This window comes from Schizophyllum commune (assembly GCF_000143185.2).
Source record: "Schizophyllum commune H4-8 unplaced genomic scaffold SCHCOscaffold_5, whole genome shotgun sequence".
NCBI classification, from domain to species: Eukaryota; Fungi; Basidiomycota; class Agaricomycetes; order Agaricales; family Schizophyllaceae; genus Schizophyllum; species Schizophyllum commune.
In genome coordinates, this window is record NW_026089542.1 from 1,815,477 (window position 1) to 1,835,525 (window position 20,049).

The 20,049-nt window shown below is 59.1% G+C and overlaps 7 protein-coding genes across 7 annotated transcripts; 4 read left to right on the forward strand and 3 right to left on the reverse strand.

Annotated features, from left to right (window-relative positions):
- Positions 1–1,676: 1,676 nt before the first annotated feature.
- On the reverse strand, positions 1,677–6,311 carry SCHCODRAFT_02622721 (uncharacterized protein). The gene is made up of 10 exons (XM_050345138.1): positions 6,024–6,311; positions 5,537–5,889; positions 5,037–5,140; positions 4,710–4,777; positions 4,396–4,488; positions 3,479–4,055; positions 3,037–3,118; positions 2,653–2,779; positions 2,331–2,503; positions 1,677–2,150 (listed from the first exon to the last, which is right to left on the reverse strand). Exons 1-10 carry the CDS (start codon positions 6,133–6,135, stop codon positions 2,109–2,111), a joined length of 1,731 nt encoding a protein of 576 aa, XP_050200566.1. The 5' UTR covers positions 6,136–6,311; the 3' UTR covers positions 1,677–2,108.
- On the reverse strand, positions 6,216–7,768 carry SCHCODRAFT_02730497 (uncharacterized protein). The gene is made up of 2 exons (XM_050347123.1): positions 7,169–7,768; positions 6,216–7,115 (listed from the first exon to the last, which is right to left on the reverse strand). The coding sequence occupies exons 1-2, from the start codon at positions 7,577–7,579 to the stop codon at positions 6,468–6,470; spliced, it is 1,059 nt and encodes a 352-aa protein (XP_050200567.1). The 5' UTR covers positions 7,580–7,768; the 3' UTR covers positions 6,216–6,467.
- A 102-nt stretch (positions 7,769–7,870) lies between these two features.
- On the forward strand, positions 7,871–10,733 carry SCHCODRAFT_02622724 (uncharacterized protein). Its single transcript, XM_050345139.1, has 7 exons — positions 7,871–8,084; positions 8,419–8,568; positions 8,844–9,020; positions 9,299–9,422; positions 9,688–9,785; positions 10,232–10,350; positions 10,575–10,733. Exons 1-7 carry the CDS (start codon positions 8,048–8,050, stop codon positions 10,716–10,718), a joined length of 849 nt encoding a protein of 282 aa, XP_050200568.1. The 5' UTR covers positions 7,871–8,047; the 3' UTR covers positions 10,719–10,733.
- Positions 10,734–12,339: 1,606 nt separating this feature from the next.
- On the reverse strand, positions 12,340–13,682 carry SCHCODRAFT_01166032 (uncharacterized protein; the record flags this gene model as incomplete). The annotated part of the gene is made up of 6 exons (XM_003037989.2): positions 12,340–12,362; positions 12,415–12,440; positions 12,549–12,658; positions 12,713–13,144; positions 13,192–13,407; positions 13,512–13,682. The coding sequence occupies 6 exons, from the start codon at positions 13,680–13,682 to the stop codon at positions 12,340–12,342; spliced, it is 978 nt and encodes a 325-aa protein (XP_003038035.1).
- Positions 13,683–14,241: 559 nt separating this feature from the next.
- On the forward strand, positions 14,242–18,368 carry SCHCODRAFT_02622729 (uncharacterized protein). Its single transcript, XM_003036632.2, has 5 exons — positions 14,242–14,478; positions 14,528–15,849; positions 15,901–16,102; positions 16,151–16,580; positions 16,636–18,368. The coding sequence occupies exons 1-5, from the start codon at positions 14,310–14,312 to the stop codon at positions 17,951–17,953; spliced, it is 3,441 nt and encodes a 1,146-aa protein (XP_003036678.2). The 5' UTR covers positions 14,242–14,309; the 3' UTR covers positions 17,954–18,368.
- Positions 17,968–18,400, forward strand: SCHCODRAFT_02260850 (uncharacterized protein). The gene has a single exon (XM_050342221.1). The coding sequence runs from the start codon at positions 18,105–18,107 to the stop codon at positions 18,345–18,347; it is 243 nt and encodes an 80-aa protein (XP_050200569.1). The 5' UTR covers positions 17,968–18,104; the 3' UTR covers positions 18,348–18,400.
- SCHCODRAFT_02575887 (uncharacterized protein) lies at positions 18,392–19,979 on the forward strand. Its single transcript, XM_003036633.2, has 4 exons — positions 18,392–19,142; positions 19,192–19,281; positions 19,335–19,505; positions 19,553–19,979. Exons 1-4 carry the CDS (start codon positions 18,525–18,527, stop codon positions 19,760–19,762), a joined length of 1,089 nt encoding a protein of 362 aa, XP_003036679.1. The 5' UTR covers positions 18,392–18,524; the 3' UTR covers positions 19,763–19,979.
- Positions 19,980–20,049: the final 70 nt, after the last annotated feature.

The window sequence follows — 20,049 nt, forward strand, 5'->3', positions numbered from 1 at the left end:
ACAGACACTGAAAGACACTTACTTACTCACGCCCCTCGGACCTGTTCTGGATTTCGTGCTACGGATGCGCGTACACCATTCCTCCCAGGCTATCTCGCGATGTGCTTGGAGGCTATCTTGCGATGTGCCTGGAGGATATACCTACACGCCTCACTGACTCGCATCGAACGTACACGTACCGGACCCTAGGATGCGGGGACTCACGCACTTCACGCCTACACACACGCAAAGAGGCTGTACCTGATTATTAGTGAGTCCTTGTTTTTTTTTCGTTGCGTATTCCAGCTCCTTCCCCCCTGCCGCTCGTCTCTGTTTGTCTACGATTCATAACGCTGACCCGCCCTTGCAGATCTATATACCACTCCGACCGAGAGGACGTGCGTCGCGGGTGGAGCCAGGGCTCGAGGGCGCGTCCGGGTGGCAGTCGACCCCGCCCCGTGAGCACCGCCTGACTCCGAGACGGCGTATCACTCCGACTTGCCTTCGTCTCGCCGCCAGCCGAGTCCCGACCGTCCCCTTTCGCGATACACGCGCTCCCTCTCCCAGTCCTTGTATATACCCACGTCGCTCGCTGTACATACCATTTGACGCGCCGGTTGGCGGTGTCGCACCAGAATCCGGTCCCTTTGACTGACACCGGAATTCCGGTCCTTCTGACTGGCCTCGATGCGCACTCCGCCCACCCACCCGACGCGTCTTCCCCCTCCCCCTGTGCATGTATCATACCCACGCCCTTACTACTTAGTGTAAGTACTTAGAAACACCTACTTGTGCAAAATGCGCGTTACTACCTACGGTGGTGGCATAGACGGTGGTGGTAGAATTTGATTGGTGGTTGTATGGAGCTTGGGTTGAAGGAACTAGATTAAGTAAGCCTGGTGGATCGAGATTGCGATGGTGTGAACGGTGAAAGACGGTCCGACAGAACATCGAGGCATGTCGAGGCACTTTATGCAGAGAAAAGGTTGCTTGATACTAGTGCAAGCTATTCAGACATACTCCCTATTCGTATGTACCCTCACATTCGATACAACAAAATACAGAGGACCCTGCCACCAGTGAATGCGTCCTGCGAGAGGCGTCCAGTGGCAAGTCCAGCAAACGGGACAGAATCGTTATACGCTCGACGATACGCCACGACTGCGTGTGAGCTCGCATCAGCCGGGCACCTTGTACGAGCGAGGCGCGGCGAGGACCTTCATAAGACTCGACCTCGAAGAGAGATCAAATCCCCAGAAAGCCATCCACGCGCGGGAGGTCACGAAGAGCGCTCCGAGAGTCGCAAACGTCGCACGCGCAACAAGCCTGTGTTTACCCTTCTTTGTAGCGCGGTTGGCTGACTAAGCATTCGAGTGGACTCCGGCTTAGTAAGCAGACCTGAGGACGCATTGGCTTAGTAAGCAGAGTTAAGGTCCCGTTGGCTTAGTAAGTGAGACGAGGGTCCGTTGGCTTACTAAGCATACTGGAGGTCCCAGCGCGCTGCGCTCGACCATCGGAGGGCGTGCAGACTTGTGCATTGGGGGCTTCGCTAGGCTCGCTATGTAGAACGTCACCAAGCAGTTAACAAGTAGACTTCTTTGTCGAGGCTGGGACGGCATGGAGTTCTGCTTGCATCGCATGCCACGGGCGTCGATTCGCAAGGCCGGCGTCTAATGCCATGCTGGCTGAAGTTTGCGAAAATAACGAGTAAGGAGTGATGATACACGAAAGCCTACAGATGATACATGATGGCCTACAAGGTACATACAGGTGAGCCCCTCATAACCCATACCTATCGGAGCGCCTCCGAGGCTCGTCGTAGGCGCGCCGGGGTCAAACCAACTTTCGGATATAATTCTTGAGGGATATGCCTTCCGTTCCATATACTTTTTGGCGCGCAAATCGTACCCGGTCGACCCTCGGAGGCGCTCCGATAGGTATGGGTTATGAGGGGTTCACCTGTATCCAAAATATATATCCGGTGATGTACAAGTCCGTCCAACGAGGCGCAGAGCGAAACCGTGTCGGGTCATGGTCGAGATGTTCGGAGCAGAATCGCACCTTCGTTCCTAGAGCATATCGCACCTTCGTTCCTAGAGCATCCCCTTCACCGTCCCCTCACCGTCCCCTCACCTCCCATCCAGCTCCGCCTCCAGGAGCTCAACCTTTGTCTGCGGGGGTGCGTTAGCGTCGCTCTATTCCCTCCCCTTCTTCCCCCTGGCCCTCCCTTCTCCCTCTGAGTCTCTTTCCCTTCTCCGCTCCAACCGCAATCATCCCCTGTTCCCCCTTCACACCTTCCCTCACCCTCCCTCCCCTCCCAAAAAACATCCAAAAACACAACCCCCACTCACCCGATACGTCGTCTTCCGCCCGCCCACCGCGGCCCTCAGCACCCTCAGCTGCCACCTCAGCTTGCGCGGGAGCTTGTGCGCCGCGCGGTTTGGTGCGTTCGTGCTGGTTGTAGTGGGTGTTGGAAGTGTTGAGAGCGTGGGTGTTGGTCGAGGTCGAGGTCGGGGTGCGGGGGCTGGGTTGCACATTAGCAATGTGCGACGGCGTTGCGCGAACGTCCTCTCGACATGGCAGGTGCGCACAGCCCTCCCCTACAGGCGCGCACAACCCTCCTCCACGCAGGCGCCCCTGGTGCCTTCCCGACCGCGGAAAGAAAGAACGTACCCGTCTTCACTTCATCGCCCTCCTCACCCTCACCCTCACCCACCCCCTCCTCCCCACCGATCCCGAGCTCGTCCAGCCGCTCGCAGAACACGCGGTACGTGCGGTCGTCGCGGGCGAAGTAGGAGGTCTGCGGAGCACCTCAGTGAACAATGAAGGTGCAATAAAGGGGAGGTGGGAAGGACAGGAAGGTGCCTTAAATGGGTGGTGCGAAGGAGGGGGCGTAAGGGCGTCGAAGGAAGGTCACGCAGGGGGCGAAGAGGGGGCGAAAGAAGCAGATGAGGACGAGGCGGAAGGGGTGGACGAGGAAGAAAGAGAAGGGCGAAGAGAAGGGCGAAGGGCACACGAAGAGGTAGTTCACACAAATGCCAGATATCGCCCACTCACCGGGATCCCCTCCCCGCCCACGACCTCGCGCGCGAGCCCCCACGCGCCGAGGAGGAGCAGGTCGACGGTTGCGTTGCCGATGCTGAGTGGGGGCAGTTAGCGTCAGTTTGCTTGCCTTTGGTATCAGTGGTGTAGGGGAAGGTGGTTGGTTCATTGGAGTGGGGGAAGGTATCAGGGAGCGCGTGAAGGGGCGGGGGTGCGAGGGGAAGGGGGTATAGAAGGGAAGGGCAAGGGGGAGGGAGAGCGAAGGGAAAGAGACGGAGAAGGAAAGGAAGGGGAGAGGAAAGGGGCAGGGTGCGCCGGGAAGGGGGCGGTGGATACGCCGGGAAGGGGGAGGGGGATGGGGAAGGAGGCGGGTAGAAAAAACCACGCGAATCATCCATCGCTCGGATGGTTTACGAGACCAATCGCACGGATGATTTACGAGACCAATCGCACTCACTAATCCTCCAAGCTCGCAATCAGCTCCGCCCGCCCCAACTCCCTGGTCGCAAACTTGCGCACCGCGGCGCGCGCGGTGGCGACGGGGTGGCCGGCGGCGATGGGGGTCGCTGTTTCCAGTGGCGTTGTGGCTGTAGATGCTGTACGCGTGCGGATGTGCGGGGGCGAGGTCGATAATGACGAGGTCGATGGCCTGGAAGTCGAAAGCCGATGCGAAGAGGAAGAGGTCGACGCCCGCCCACCCGACAAGCTCGACATCGTCCTGGTCCGATGGTGTGAAGGGGCGGGTGGTAAAGTGGCCACCGACGCCGTCCTTATTCGCGACGTTGGCGAAGGTATGACCCGCCGTCGTGCAGCGTCGTCATCGTACTCCCCCTCGCTGCCGTTGCCGACGTCGGTGCCATCCTGACCGTCGTCTTGCGCATCACCGTAGTCGCCTTGTGCACTCGCCAACCGCCCCGACGGTCGATCCGGCGCACTCGCCAACCGCCCCAGCGGCCTCCCCTCCCCCGACCGGTCCACGGCTACTCGCAATTCGCGCCCGACCGCTTCGGCTTGTGCGGCTACCCAGCGCTCGCCTGGGTGTGCGTCAGTGTCAATGCCCATATCGTACCCTCCCCTTCCCTTCTCGCCCCCCTCCCCTCCCCTTCCCTTCTCGCCCCCCTCCCCTCCCCTTCCCCACCTAAACCCCCCTCCCCCCTCTCTCCCCTCCCCACCCCCCACTCCCCAAAACCTTTACCCCCTCTCCCCTCCCCACCTACCACCATTCTCCTATCCTCCTTCCCCCTCAAACTCCCCCAAATCTAAAACCCATACCAACAACACACACTCCTCCCCCCCCCCACCCCCCCTCCCAATAAAAACAAAACTAAAAACAACAACAACAACAACAACAACAACCCCACCACACCCACTCACCCTCGCTCATCACCAGCACCTGCATGAAGCTCGCCGCGAGGTCGCTCCGGTCGCGCGCCAGGTCGTGGTCGATGGCCAGTTTGAGGTTCGTGCCTGGGCGGGGGGGGGTGTTAGTGTGGGTGAGGAGAGGGGGGGGTTATGGAGGGGGGGGGTTAGTTTATTGGCGGTGGGGGGGGTGGTTATGGGAGAGGGGGTGTAGGAGGGGGAAGGGTGTGGCTAAGAAAGGGGAGTGACGTGGGGAGGGAAGGGAGGGAAGGGATTGTGAGGGGCGCGTATCTATACTCAGAGATGGCATGTCAAAGCTAACCACTCACGCAACGCCTTCAACACGCCCCTCGTCCCCTTCTTCGACATCTCGTCCTCCTCGAGGTTATTGATGTATCTGGGAGTTGTGGGTCGTTAGCTCCAGCGCCTTCGCTTCCCCCCCCCCAATTTCGTCGCCCTATAATAGCTCCAGTCCCTCCCTCTCCGCCCATCGGTCGAGTGCAACCCCCTCCTTCACCCCTCGCATTTCTTCCCCCTTTGGCCTTCCCCTTCACCCCCCTCTTGCCTCCCCTTCGCCCCCCTTGGCCTCCTCCCCCACCCGCCACCATCCCCCGTTACCCACAACTTCTATATCAAAACAAAATAGGCTCCCTCACCTCGAAAACGCGCCCACCAACAGGAGCGCGATCGACCGGTGGCTCTTGCCGATGCGCAGGGCGTGCAGGAGCGGGGGGTCGCCGGCGCGGGTGGTGAGGAGGAGCTGGGCGAGTAGACGTGCGAGAGGTAAGAGTGTGGCGTTCGAGGTCGGAGTGTGGCGTGAGAGATGAGAGTGTGGCGTTAGAGATGAGAGGGGAGGGGGGAAGAGGGGGGGAGAGGGGAGGGGAAGGAGAGAAGGGAGAGAGGAGGAGGGAGCGAGAGAAGGGAGGAGAGGGGAAGGGGGGAGAAGGAGGGGGCGAGGGCGAGGGCGAGGGAGCGAGGGGGAAGGAGGGAGGGATGGGAGGAGGGGAGGGGAGCGAAGGGAAGGAAGAGGGGAGCGAAGGGAAGGAAGAGGGGAGCGAAGGGAAGGAAGAGGGGAGCGAAGGGAAGGAGGGCGAGGAGGGAGGGGGAGGGCAAGGCAGATTAGCGCCGACCTGACCACGCAGTGCACACCACTCACATGGAATGCCCGATCTCTTATATCCATCAAATACATCTCGTCCCCCCTCTCAATTGCTCTCAACACCTCGTATGGCTCGGGCACGCGATTCGTCGGCGCATGGGTGTTGGTGGGCTTGGGTGTGGCGGCAGAGGCGCCCATTCGGAAGAGGGCGCGCAGGGCGGTGACGGGGGTGCGGACGGTGGGGCTGGGAGGTGGGTCGTCGGGTTGAGGGGAAGAGGGTTGGTCGACGGTGGGGGAGGTCGGCGGGTCAAGCGCATCTTCGAGGGCATCTTCGACTAAGCGCTCGACCTCGTCTGAGCGCCTGCATTCGAGGTTGGAGACGCGTTCGCGAGCTTCGCGGGCGAGAACGCCTGTATGCGATGGTCAGTGGAGTGAGGGGGGTGAGGTATGATGGGCGCGGTGCACGCATGCGTTAGACAGCGCTTAACGAGGGGAGCGCGGCGCGGCGCCTATCCCGCCACTAACCCATACACATCGCACTCACCAGCAGACGGCAGCCTTGCAATCAGACACGGGCCGCGTTCTACCCTGAGGCGCGGCTCTGGACCAGGCGGGGGCGGGTCGGCGAGCGCCTGCACCAGAGGCGCGTTGTTCATGAGGGAAGTGTGAATGGGTCGGCTGAGCAGTGTAGGTTGGATCGCTGAAGCAGGCAGTATGTGGCTGAAGAGATGAGTTGGGAGATGTGTGGCCGAAGCGCGAGAGATGGCCTGCGAGCGTGTCAGACAGGGAAGTGTCGCTGCCCGTCGACGGTGCGTGTCAAGGTGTGAGTGAATGCAGTGCGGGACTAGAGTGCTCAATAGACGCGCGCCTGTCCTGACGCGATCGACGGTTCTGGTAATTACAATACGTCATCGATCGGTCGCGTACACTCTGCCCTCCCAATCCACGGTACCGCGTCCTGCCCATTGTACAGTACAGTACCACTTGTCTACCGCCTCTTCCCCCTCCCACCGCCCCTGCCCCTCCCCCTGCCCCCTCTGCCTCCCCTACCCCCACCTCGTCCCCCACCTTCCCCCCTCCCCTCCACCCGCGCAATATCCTCCCTCCCAAGCCTCAGCACCCCACCCTTAAACTTCCCCACCCCCATCTTCAGCCCCCGCTCCCGCCGCCTCACCCCCTCCTTCGCCACCAGCTCCTCGTCCGTCGCACCCAGCGCCCGCTTCAGCGACGGGTGGTACGTCCCCAGCTCCTTTGCTTCCTCCACCTTCCTCGCCGCTAGCTCTTTCTGTTTGCGGAGGAGCCCCTCACGTACGGCCTTGGCGTGCACGTTGCGCTCGGTGGTCTTGATGACTTTCGATCCCATGCCCGGGCGGGATTGTTTGAGCGTGGATTTTCCAGCAGCACCGGACGCGGAGGCGAGTTCGTGCAGGCGGCCGAGGAGAGCGGTTCGTCGGGCGGACGGTTTGCTATCGTTGGACAGATTGGGGTCGAGGAGCTGGGTGTGCACGAGCCGGTGGAGGAGCGCGTCGTTCTGCGCGTTCGTGTGCTCGTCGTCGCCGTCGTCTTCTGCTTTTGATGCATTTCGGGACGTCGACGCGATGGGTCCGTCCGTTCGTAGCTTTGATACTTTGGACGACTAGAAAGTGTATTTCAGTATGGAGACGCACGAAGATACCGTTCCCCACACACCATAAACGCCTTACTTGGCGCCCTCATCGGCGCAGAGGCAGACGGATCAGTGAATGTCACCACCGTCGGCTGCGCGGAGGTGAACTCGTCGTCGTTCATATCATCGTCCCCGCTTCCTTCCTGGTCCAAGTCCTCATCTTCATCCCCACTGTCATCTTCATCCCCCCTGTCTTCACGTCCCTCGTCTTGGTCGTCATTCCCCTCAGTGTCAACTCCTCCACCGATCCCATGCCATTCCTCCCACTCCTCCTCGTCTGCATCCCCCTCATCTGCCTGTGCCCGTTTGCGTTTCCTTTCCCTCTTGCTGTCCTTCTGGGCCGCAGTAGAGGTAGACGGCAAGTCGAAGGACGCCAGGAATGCCCTCCCGTGCGCCTCGAGCGCGGACAGCAGGTCGTTTTCGGAGTCGGACATGGTGCTGTTGTTCGTATGATGACCTTATTGCTCTTACGATGTCCTGCGCGAGATGGATTTGCTGTTGCGCAAGGAGAAAGGTGCTGTAAAGACAATGAGGTGCGCGCGCTTAGACTGGGATGGCGCGGAGGAAGGAGCAAGCGCGAGCCGAAGGGGAATCCGTCGGAGACAATCAGTGGGTGAATGAAGTGTGCGATCGAGGGCGATCGGGGCGCCTCCGGGATATCGGTCCGGTGCGCCGTTCGCCATGTCGGGCCGAGCACGCGTCTCGTCATCGACTTGCACGACTTGCTGGACACGAGCTCGACGCTCTCGACCTGAACTTGCCTTTCATAGCATCGATTAACTGGACTCCTTGCGGGCATTCACTGGACCGACTATACCGAATACTGCTCGACGAACTTGCACCGACACCCGGAGTAGCACGCACCGACACGCCGAGTAGCACGCACCGATACATCCTATCTCATGGCCCCGCGCAACAGGAAGAAGCAGAAGACGGAGGGTGCGCCGCCCTCCTTCTCTCTCGTCTCCTACACCCTATACTCCATCCACTGCACCCACTCCGTCTCCTACTCACCCCTCCTCCCCCACCCTCTTCCCTCCATCACCTCCCGCCCACTCTGTCTCCTTTTCCCAACACACCCCACTCCGTCTCCTTCTCCTACCACCTCTTCTCCCCGCCTTCTCTTTCCACCCCATGCTCACGCCCACTCCCTCGTCCCCTCCCATCTCCTCCCCACCTCTCCTCCCCGTCTGTCATCCCACTATCCCCTCTCTCCCGTCCACCTCCTGCCGTCTCCCTTTATCTCCCTCGCCAATACTGACAACCTCCCTAGGCTCCACCTCAACCTCCACCACCACAAACACCCCAAACCCAAATCCCCACCCGCCCCTCGACATCCCCGAGGACGAGCAGTGGCGGCTGATCCAGGAGAGCGGCGTGCTCGATGGCTTGAAGCGGCCGAGTGAGGTTAGGGCGGAGGCGGGTGAGTGAGGTTTGGTTCACCAGGGGGGTCTGAGGGCTGGTTGTTTGAGGGGGGCTCGATGCTCGGTGCCACTAGGACTGCAAGGCGTCCAGTGCTAATAGGACTGCGTGGCGTCCAGTGCCAATAGGACTGCCTGGCGCCCAGTACTGCCGGTGCTGCATGTCTTTCGCTCGGCGCTGCGCCGCGCGTACCTGTGCACGGCCCATATCATCGATGCGTCCTTCTTGCACCATCCTTGCTAACCTGTAGCTCAACATCACTAACACATAGCTCAGAAGCGACCGGCCAACCGCCACCTCGCGCGCCCAAGGAACCGCTAGTGAAGGGCGTACCGAAGGGCCCCGGCGCATCGACCTCACGAGGGACACCGCTAGTAAAGGAGATCAAGCCAGGCGAGGAAATCACCCTCGAGCATCTCACCTCGCCGGGCGCGGCGTCGTTGGCGGCCGAAGGTGGGCTACTTTCTTCCGCGTGCCGTATACTGCTCGCAAGCCACCCGTTTCTGCGACGACAAGCCATCCTGCGCTGGGCTGACAACCCGTCTTGCGCGCGGCTGACGACCCGTCCTGCGCTCGGCCGACGACCCGTCCTGCGCTGTGCTGACAACCCGCTCTACGCTGGGCTGACGGCCTGCCCTGCGCTGGGCTGACGACTCGTCCTCCACGGGCTGACGACTCGCCCTACGCTCGGCTGACAGCCCATCTCGCAATCCGCTAACGACCCACTGCAGACACGACCCCCGACCACAACGAACCGACCCCTGACCCCAACGAGCCCACCCCCTTCGCCGAGGAGATCTTCCAAACGGCGAGCCTGCTGATCCCGTTCACGTTCTGTTTGGTGCTGATGGATGTGTGAGTGGCGTGGGTTCGTGAGCAGTGTGTTTTTCGCTGACGAAAAACCCTTCACCAATGCTGACGTCGTTTCACCCCCCTCTCTCATCCGCCCCCTCCTTCTCTTAATCGCCCTCCTTCTCGCAACCGCCCTCCTTCTCTCAATCGCCCCCTTCTCCTCTTTCTCTACGCGCGAACCCTCTCTCGGTACCTGCGAACCCTCTCCATATCCGCGAACCCATACGGCCGAATAACCGAATAATCATCACCACCGCCTGCCACCCAGCCTCATCCACCAGCAATACGGCCAGGAGGCCCGCCTGTGGGACATCCTCGACCGGCTCGTGAGCGCGGTGCCGATTCTGGCGGTGTTTATATTTTATAGTGAGTCTCTCGTTCTGCGCGGACTCGTCCCATTCAGCGCCCGCCCTGTCCTCCCTCGCTCCCTCCCTGTCTTGCCCTGTTCCCGCCCCATCTTCCCCCGCTCCCGCTCTATCTTCCCCCGCTCCCGCCCCGTCCTCTTCCAACTGTCTAACTTTGTTGACCTGCGCTCCTTGTCGACCTGTACTCTTGTCGACCTACACTCCCTGTCACCCCTCCCAACCGTCACCCCACGCAGTCTGCGAACCCTCACCCCACGCAGTCCGCAAACCAAACGGCTAACCACCACGCCCCCACCCCCTCCCTGTCCTCTCCCTTGCAACTGACCACCTCTCCCTTGCAACGGACCACTTCTCCCTTGCAACTAACCACCTCTCCCTTGCAACAAACCACCTCTCCTTTACAACTAACACCACGCCCTTGCAACTGACCACCACCCCCCTCCCCAGCCACCCGCCACAAAAATACGCGCCCCGCGCAGGCCGCGCTCTTCGCCCTCTCCTTGTTCGCGGGCCCGCGGCTGCTGTGGGTGCTCGCGCATAAGGGGTATCTGGTGAATATACAGCAGGTGAGTTGGAGTGGTTGTCGTTGCGCTTTTGAGCCCTCCGCTCCCCCTTACACGCTCTCCCCTTACACGCTCCCCCCTCACACGCCACCCACCACCCGCCTGCCATTTCACCTTTTCTCCATCACCCGCGATCAACTCAACTCACCTTCCCCCTCCACCAACTCACCCAACTCACTCTACTCACCCAACTCACCCAACTCACTCTACTCACCCACCCCACCCAGTCCCCGCCCCTCGCCACCGCCTGGATCTACACCATCACGCAGCTCGACCTCGGCCCCGCCGTCGTGAGCCTCATGATCACGGGCGCATGGGCAAGGTGGAAGGGGTTGGGGGTAAGGTTGTTTAGGGATCGGCGGTATAGGTAGGGGGTGGGGGAGAAGTGGGGGGAGGTGGAGGGGGAGGGGTAGGGGAGGGAGGGAGGAGGGAGGGGGAGTAGGAAGTAAAGTAATATACACATGCAGAACTCAGGACATTGAAGGGGTTGTTTATCGAGCCTTCAGGCTCTGAAGTCCAGCAAATGAGCCTGTTGAGATCCTCTTGCTATGCGCTCGCCCTCAATAAGTTCCCCCGGGCCTAGGTCGGACTTGCGCGCGTTGGCCAGCTCCCTTTGTACTTTCCGCGCCCCACCTAGTTCTTGCAGTTGAATCAGTTTGCGAGCGCATGTCAGCAAGCGAGTCTGCTTCATCTCCCAGCGACGTTTCGTTCATGGCGCGGAGGCGATAGGATTTTCCACCGAATCCCAGTGATAGGATTTTCCACCGCTTCCCAGTGATAGGATCGTCCACCGCTTCCCGGTGATAAGGTCGCCTACCGCTTGCCAATTGCAGCACTCCGTACCTCGCGCTCCTCTCCAGGAATGGTAACCCAACCGAACTCCCGCAGCACATTCACCACGACGACCACTAATTTCCCAGAATTGGCCTGGGCCGAGAACACGACAGTCTCATGAGATGCATAGTCAAGACACCAGAAAAAAGTTGAACCGCTGCACTGAACATGGGACAGCGCAAATCTCCCGGTCCAGTGCTCCACCGTAACAAACAAATGCAAGCAAGAAGCCAAGAGTTGCCTTTCTCGGAACAAAGACGGTGGAGGCCCTACTTCGATACTTCCACGGAAGCTCTTTCGCAAAAAGGCTCGCGGAGGCAAAGTTGCGATATGATATGGCGTTTACATAGAGAATGACAAAAAACCCTGTTGGAAATACTTGGAGGCAGACAATCTCTGTGACCAGGCGACCCGTACTCCGACGCGAGAGAACTGACGGGGACTGACGGGGAATGGCACAAACATGAATTGGGGAATGGGACAAACATGAATTGGGGAGTGGGACAAACATGAATTTCCGTGAGTTGATAGTAGGAAGCAAGCGACCAAGAAGCGTGCAAGTAGAGTATAAGCGATGGCAACAGGTCTGTGTATGTATCGCAGTGAACAAGGCATCAGGAAACAACTAGATGTGAGCGTCGTGAGCGGATTGTTAGCGTTGTGAAACAACTATACGAAGGCGTAGGGCATCCAGAGGGATATAAATACAGTACATCCAAGACGGTAAGTACGCGTAAGCCAGACGGTCGTGTAAGTACAACATGAAGAGACGTGGATGACATGGATGGGTAGTAACAGGTTGTCATAGACGATGGAGAACAGGATGTCGTGGATGAACAGGTGTAGAGGAGGCCACGGGCACGAGCGCGGGAACTCGGTCCTACAAGTCATACAGAGACAGTGATTTCTTGCGGTCGGGCGTTGTTGCTCTGACGGGGGACGCTGGAGCGCGTGTCAGCTAGATTACATAGAAGGACGGGAAGGAGGACGAACATGGTGCGGAATCTCCCCTTCTCATCGACGAGCATGATGCCGTTGTTGGGTCTACGACCATGTTAGAGAAGAGTCTCGCATATGAAACCAGGATCACGCACTCGAGCTTTTCGGGGAACGGTGGAGAGATCCGATGTCGTCCTGGTGAGGTCTGCCAGTCCGATTTCACTCTGCTGAAGTCACCGACCCTGACAGCGCGTCCTTTCAGCACAAGGTAGAAGGTCAATACAGATGACTGACCTCGCAAGCTCTCGCCCACTCTCATCCTGTATGATGAGAGGGCGTACGCGGCGCGGTAGATTGGAATCGGGGTCCCCGACTCTGCCATGCCACATTAGCGTGCGAACATAAGATTTACCCAAGACTAAGCTCACTTTCCCAAGACGTTGCCCATAGCGTCCCTAAACTCAACATCCACACCGTCTGGTACAATGTAGAAGTCGCTCGGTTCGCCTGCGTGGGGTATCTTGACTATTTCCGGGCGCTATAGATACCGAGGGTCAGTTGACGCCCACGCAACCCATTCAGCGATGCATACCTGGTTCACGCCTTCGTGGATTGTTCTGGCAGCGCGCATGGGCGACGGGGGGACGATGACGGGAGCGGAGGCGGATTTGTGTCGCCGCCTCCCGCGCTCTCGGTCGCGCTCCCGTTCGCGGTCGCGGTCGCGGTGCGTGCGGGTTACTGTCGGCACCTGCTGCGACGCCGCTCGTCGGTGGCCGGCGTGCGAGCCGGTGTGGTGGGTGCCGGTTTGGTGCGTAGGGACGTGTTGTGCTCCGGTGTAGCGTGTGGGGGCAGCTGAACGGTGGGTCCCGGTGTAATGTGTGCCTTCATGACGGTCGGGCGAGTCGTCACTACGGCGTGTCCCGGTCGTACGCATGCTTTGTTGGTGGGTTAGGGGGGCGTCAAAGATCGTTGGCTCGTACTCCTTCTCAGATATGGGGGAGTCGTGTCTGCCTCGCCTGGGCATCTGTCGTGGGTTGAGTATAAGCATGACTGAGAAGACAGTCCACGTACGAAGGACCCTCCGGCTTCGCTGGTGCCGTGCCGCCGCGAGCGCGCTGCTTGAGTCGGGGGACCGCGTTGCAGACCGTTGCTGGTGCGTAAGGAATGTGCGCCTCCTGGCGGTGGGAGAAAGCCTTCGTCTTTTAAGCTGACCCCGCCATAGCGGCTGCCACCGTTTGTCGGTACGGTACCGACGGACTGTATAGGTGATAGTGGAGTTGTGTAGAACTGTGAAGACGATTAGATGCCATGCTGCGAGCAGGCTATGTCGCGCGCACCTGTTCGGAGGCGAGGTCAGCCACATCTCGGGAAACTAAAGATAAATCCCGCACCTCAGAGCCACGACCGGGTTTATGCTTCTTGAGTTTCTTGTTTCTGGAGTACGAGGACGGCGCAGCCGTCCCCATGGACCTTGTATCGGAGGATGATGCAGCATGGTTGGGCACGTCCTTCACGCCCTTGTTCTTCTTCGAGAACGCTTTGAAGATGTTGAACTTGGGCATGATAACGTTATATGGTCATGAAGTAGGAGGGGTGTCGCGCGTGATAGGAGGTGGGAAGGCCAAGCTGAGGCAGACAGGAGGGATGGGCAGGGGTATTTGGGATGGAGGAGGTGATGGGGCAAGTGAACTTCAACCTGCTTGAGGCCGCTCCGCCTCCGACCGCCGAACCTGATCGATCAATTGCCTCGGGGGCAAAACACGTGTACACGAGAACAATTGTTCAACTTTGCAGTTTCCCATCCAGCGTGACGCGCTCGGTAGCTGCTGGACAAGCCAGGGATACGCTTTCATTTCAGGGGGTCATTCGAAAGAGCACAAGCCCAGGGAGAATGTCTCGTATAGCTTCACTCAGCCAAGGAAAATTGTGCTGTAAGCAACGCAAAAACCCAGCACTCAGGAACCTCATTCCAAGAGGCGGCAGTGAAAGTCTTGACAATAGTATCCTTGTCCGCTTGGGCGTATCTACTGCGAGGACGGCGAGGGTGGGAACAATAGAGGCTTATTTGGATCTGTTAGTGGACTAGTCGGTTTTGGAAATGCATCATGGTCACAGTTGCACTCGTGTTTCCGTGATTATCTCTCCTTCACGTCTCACGGCGGCTGCGCGCTGCTTGTCGCGCGCCCTGGATGTCGCCTGTGATCTCCCCTCCATCTCTTCAGGAAGCGACGAGCACCTCCACGACGACATGGCAGAACCACCTAGAGAATCTGTTCCACCAAGCGAAGGAGCGGTTCCCGGATGTCGTGTGGGAGCTGAACGATGGAGTTAATGTTGACGAAGTGTGGGGGCACAAAGGCGCGTACACTGGCAGTACCGCTAATCATCTCCTAACCACCTGCAACAGCCATCGTGTACGCGCGCGCACCACCGAGCTTCCAAAGTCGATATTTTTCCTTTCGTCCTAATCCCGCGCCTTCGCCACTCCCTTACTCAGCACAGGGATCATACCTCTCTCTAGATGGCGCGGACAGGGAATATCCTCGAACCCCCTCTCCAGCATCTGCTGCCGCGCGTGCCACGTCCCCTTCGCCGTCCACCAACGGCGGTATTCTCCGAATTCAGACTGCGATTAATCCGACCCTCTTTTCCAATGAGCTCGAATACCTCTACACCGGACAAGGCTTCGGCGAGGCATTCGAATTTCTCTTTGACGCAACAGAGAACGCGGATGGAGAGGAGATCGACCCGCAGGAGTTGCGCATCGACAAGCTACGCAAGGACCTGGTATTCATGTGGCGCTCCCGCCTCTACTCCGACATCAAGATAGCCCTCACGGGCACGTTCTCATCCACAAACCACGAGACATCGACCGCGGTGTTCTCTACACACCGCTTCATCCTCGTGTCGCGTTGTCCATACTTCTACAATGCCCTGCTCAACTGGCCAAAGCACGCAGGCACCCAGACGCTCACTCTGCCTTCCCCCCCTTTCACGCCTGCCTCATTGCACTTCACCCTCGGATTCATCTATACCGGCACACTCATCTTTTCCAACCGCTCTTACGACCTCGACACCGCATTCGCGATCATGCGCAGCGCAACTTATCTCTCCCTGCAAACGCTCTATGACGAAATTCAAGCACGCATCGTTCAAGAGATGATGCACGGCCTCTTCCACGCATTCCTCGAGTTCTCCGAATACGAGCGTCTCACAGGCGGGCGATGGGGAACTGGTGGATGCCGCTGTCGCCAATGCGCCCGCCGCGCGCCGCGCGTGCTGCAATTTTCAATAGCCGACGACGTCAAAAACCAGCATCTGGACCGAGGCGCCCGTCGTGCCCTCGTTGGCCTCTTCGGCGAAGGATGGCTGACAACGGAATTCGCCCTCCTACCGCAGAAGCTACGAGAGAACCTTCTCAAGGGCGTCGGCAAGCGAACGACACCACAGAATGTCTTCGCGCTTCTCTTCGCGGTTGAGCATGCACTTGGCAAGGCGAAATCCATGATCGATGCTTGGGTTGACATAGTTCGCGAGATGCTCCTTGCCGGGCGGAAGGTCATCGACGAGCTCCTTTGCGAGAAGGGAGAAGCGTGCTTCGCCCAACGAGAGTGGATGGAGATGATGGAAAACGACGGTGTGGGCTTCAACGACACCGAGCGCGTGGACTGGACCATGAACGCTGTACTCCGCGGTCTTTCTGACCGTACGGCAGCAATGGTTTACCAGGTCAGTCCTTGGTGATCACTTGCGATGCGTTTCGCTGATTGTTGAGCGCAGGTCTTGGTTTCGAACATACTCCTCCTTCCCCACCATACAGAGCCAAATGCTGCCATGCTTTCGCATACATCTGCCATCAGACAAAGGGTGGAGCACACAAGGCTAGACGTCCTGCGCTTCATCCGCAAACGTTGGCTCGGCATCCGTCAAGAGGGCGGCTTCGATGATCTCGAGGGTTGGGCGCTCAAGGAGATCAGCGACAGTAAGTTTCCTGTACTTAGCCTTTCGCTCGATACTCATGTTCCCTTAGACATCGAAGTCCCTCTCGAGGACCTGCTGCTGCCTGTGAACCAGGCAAAGTCGCCTACGCCGTATTCGCACGGGAACAGGTTGACAGTGCGCAACTCGACACGCGACAACGAGAGCTTCAACGACTCTATCAGCATGCACTCCTCAATGCGCGTCTCAGTTCTTAGCAAGCAGGTCACTGGCAAGCGTAGCATCACCCCTACGAGTGCAGCTGCAAGTGTGCGCAGCGGGATCTCGCGGACCACTACCACTACCACTACGACCGCCGCCAGGCGTCGCATGGTATCTGCAGGCAAGGAGAAGGATGAGCGCCCGGACTCGAAGCTCACGCCCTCCGAAGCGGCGCCTTCGCGTCCATCCTCTTCAGCGTCCAACTCGATGGATGTCGACGGTCCGGATGAGTCTGGGGAGCAGGAAACGCATACAACACCGTCTGCGCCGCTGCCCCAAGAAGTTGGTCTCGACGTCGTCGGCTTCGTCCATCAGCACTGCTGCATCTCGCGTCACCCGTCCGCGTCCCAGTAATGCGTCTGTCAAATCGACGACCTCCATCTCCACCTTGCGAAAAGTACGGAGCCCCTCCGCCACCACCGCCACCTCGCGTCCAGCACTGTCGACCGCGCGTTCCGCGTCTCGAGTGTCGAGTGCCAGTCGGGCCTCCACTTCAACGACGAGCACTAGGCCGCTCTCTCGTGTGTCCACCGCGAGCACTAGTACTACCGGGGATACGGCTTACAAGACGGCGCCCACCGCCCCGACCGCGGGAACGCGTTCGCGGCGCACATCAGTAGCTTCGTCGACTAGTACTGCGACTACAGCCACCACTCGCTCCCGTCGGCCTAGCGGAGGCTCTACTACATCACCTAGAGCAGCCGCCAAGAAGCCTGTCGTACCACCAGTCCCTGCGCTGGACTCGTCGAAATCCACTCCCTCTCCGAGAAAGCCCTCATCTTCGTCGGTCACGCCCTCTGTGCGCTCGAGCGTGTCCAACGTGCGACGAGCGGGCGCGGCTTCGACGCCTGCAGGCAAGCCTGCGCCGGAGAAGAAAGTCTTGTCGTCATCGACATCCGTCAAATCGCTGATAAAATCGATTGAGGAAGGCGCAGCGGCAGGCGCAGGTCAAACGTCCAGCAGCATCACCATCAAGCCGACCAAGTCCACCAAGCCCACGGCCGCTCAGCAGGTCGTCGAAGCCCATCGCAAGTCTGGGAGTGGTGCGTCAGCCGCCACCTTGAAGCGCAAGGGATCGACCGATACGATTGGGACTATCAAGAAGCCCATTCAGCCTGCCTCGCCGCAACCGCGCGGGGCTACGCTCGAAATCGGCATTCCGTGCATAATTTCGTCGAAGCGCAAGCGCTTCAAGGCGTTCGCGCGGTACATCGGCGAAGTGGAGGGCGAGGTTGGGCCTTGGGTGGGCGTCGAGGTTCCTATACCCAGCGGCGTTGGGGATGCGACTTCCCCAGAACCAGGCGCAGTTGGAGGACGTCAATGGAATGACGGTACTTGGGGTGGCATCCGCTACTTTGAGCTCGGTGGACACGGCGGTGGGAGCGAATGGGACTACTACGGCGACGACAGCATGTCGCGCGCCGCGCGCCGGAGGCGGTTGGACGCTAGTGGGAGCAGCTGGACCACTCGTGGAGCCAAGCGGGAGGCGGGCGACCACCTGGGGGTGCATGCGAAGCGGATGCGCAGTGTGAGCCCGGCCCCATCTGATTCGTCATGTGGGGAGACGCGGGGGCTCTTCGTGCGGCCACAGCAGGTGCTGTACGTGGTCGACGCTGTGGGTGTAGATTTGTGAAGGCTAGTCGGTGGTACTAGTGGGACTCGTTCGACGTTCGACGACTTTGCTCTCCCCTGTCAACAAACGCTTTCCTTTACCATGCGTTCGTCGTCTATGCATATCCTTGCTGTTCGTTCATGCTGCGATAACGTCTTTTCATCCTATTATTATGGGCTTTTTCCTCTTTCTCCTTGTCAGCGCTGACTTGACTGATACCTATTCGTGTGTTACCCCTCCCTCCATGTTACCCTCTCTCGCTGACCACCAGATAATCGTTCCTCTCGACGCTTCGTTTCTAGTTGTTATCTGGGGTGTACTTCTGCCTTCTCCAGCTACCTGTACAGCGTCGCTCTTCCTTACTATTTGTTGGCTATGCGACGGGGCCATATACACAGTACACACTCCTTGGTAATGTTCATCGCTTTCTCCTGTCTCTGAAGGCAGAGGATGGAAAATAGTTTCCACAAGTTCTGAGGTCTGCAATCGAGAGTTAGCCTCGGCCCTCGGCGTTCGCGAACGTCTCCTTTTGGACTCCGTCATCGAGTTCCCCGCAGTCAATTGATCACTTCCTGCCTTGCCTCACGCTACCATGGTAGCCTCCCAAGACGTACCTGCCATCGAGCAGATCCTCGACCCTCTTTGTCCGCCAAACGACCCTCCGCCCCCTTATCCCTCTCGCGAACACAGAACGCGGCGTGCGCGGGCAAATCGGCACTTGCAGCGTATCTCGACGGCTGGTAGCGGCAATGAATCTACGGCACCAGAGTCGCACTCAGACAACGAGGCGCGCCAGTCCCCATATCTGCTAGATGGAGACTCGATCGACGCGACGGAGACGACACCATTCCTTTCCCCTTCATCGCCGCGGACGTCGCACAGGAACTACTCCGGTCGCCCGCGCTCACTATCGCATAGTACCGTATTCTCAGCAAATTCCATCGCCCCCTCGCTTGCCCAGACAGTCGTGTCACTGTTCGACACTGATGATACGCTAGAGGGGGGTGACGATACCCTCATCAGCACACCGCCGAACGATGCGCCCCAGCCGCAGGCAGATCGGAGAGAAGGATTGCTTACACGGCGAACATGGCAACGTTACTTCCGGCCTGTAACTCAGTGGGCGTACTACAAGTCGTTGCTACACCTGCTTGTCTTCAACTTTCCTTATGCCCTAGCCGCATGGGTATACCTCTTCGTGTTCACCTTGGTGCGTTATCATCCGCGCTACAATTCTCCTTTCTGACCGGGCTACATAGACGGGAACAGTTCTTCTGATTGCTCTGCCCCTCGGAGCAGTTCTATGCTTCTTTGGCATGATTGGCGCTCGCGCCTTTGCACGCGGAGAGGTATGCAACTTCAGCGCCCGCTTGCCCCAGTTCATCCCCTGATTGTAATGCAGCTCTACTTGCAATGGCTCTTCCATCGCCCTCTCAACTACCCTGCGCCGTATCCCGCACGCCCAATATTCACGCGCGTGCGTCCCCCTACTGCGTCAGAGGTCGAGGCTGGCCTGGCCGCCCATGATTCCCTCGTACCGGAGAGGTCATTCTACAAGAACACGTACTCGATGGTTCGTCCCCTATCCTCCTAGCGATCCTCGGCTAACCTTGTCTTCAGGCGACGGATCCCACGACTTATCAAGCACTGTTCTACTTCCTTGTGGTCAAGCCCGGGATCACGTTGATTCTCTTCCTCCTTTTCCTTGTCCTTGGCATTCCTGCGCTTGCTCTGGTCGTGACGGCACCCGCCGCTTTGCGTGCTATGCGGCGCCTCGGAGTATGGCAAGCGAATATAGCCGTGGAGGGGCTTTACCTTGCCGTTAGATGAGGTGCGAGCGACGCGCCCATCGGCGACCAGTGATTACCTTCGCGGGATTGCGACGGGGGACCTATCTATGGTGGATCGTAACTTGGTGGTATTCTTGTACTTGTACGTACTTACCCATTCGCTACTAATCATACAGATACGCTTCTTCGATATTGCAGATCATACTATTCAAGCAGTTGAGCACATTCGAGCGTTCTCTTCTGGTCTCTCCATGAGCATGCCATGAGCTTGTGATTGTCACTGTGCGCAGGGGTCCGGCGTCCAATCTCAAGAGCTACTCACCTGCC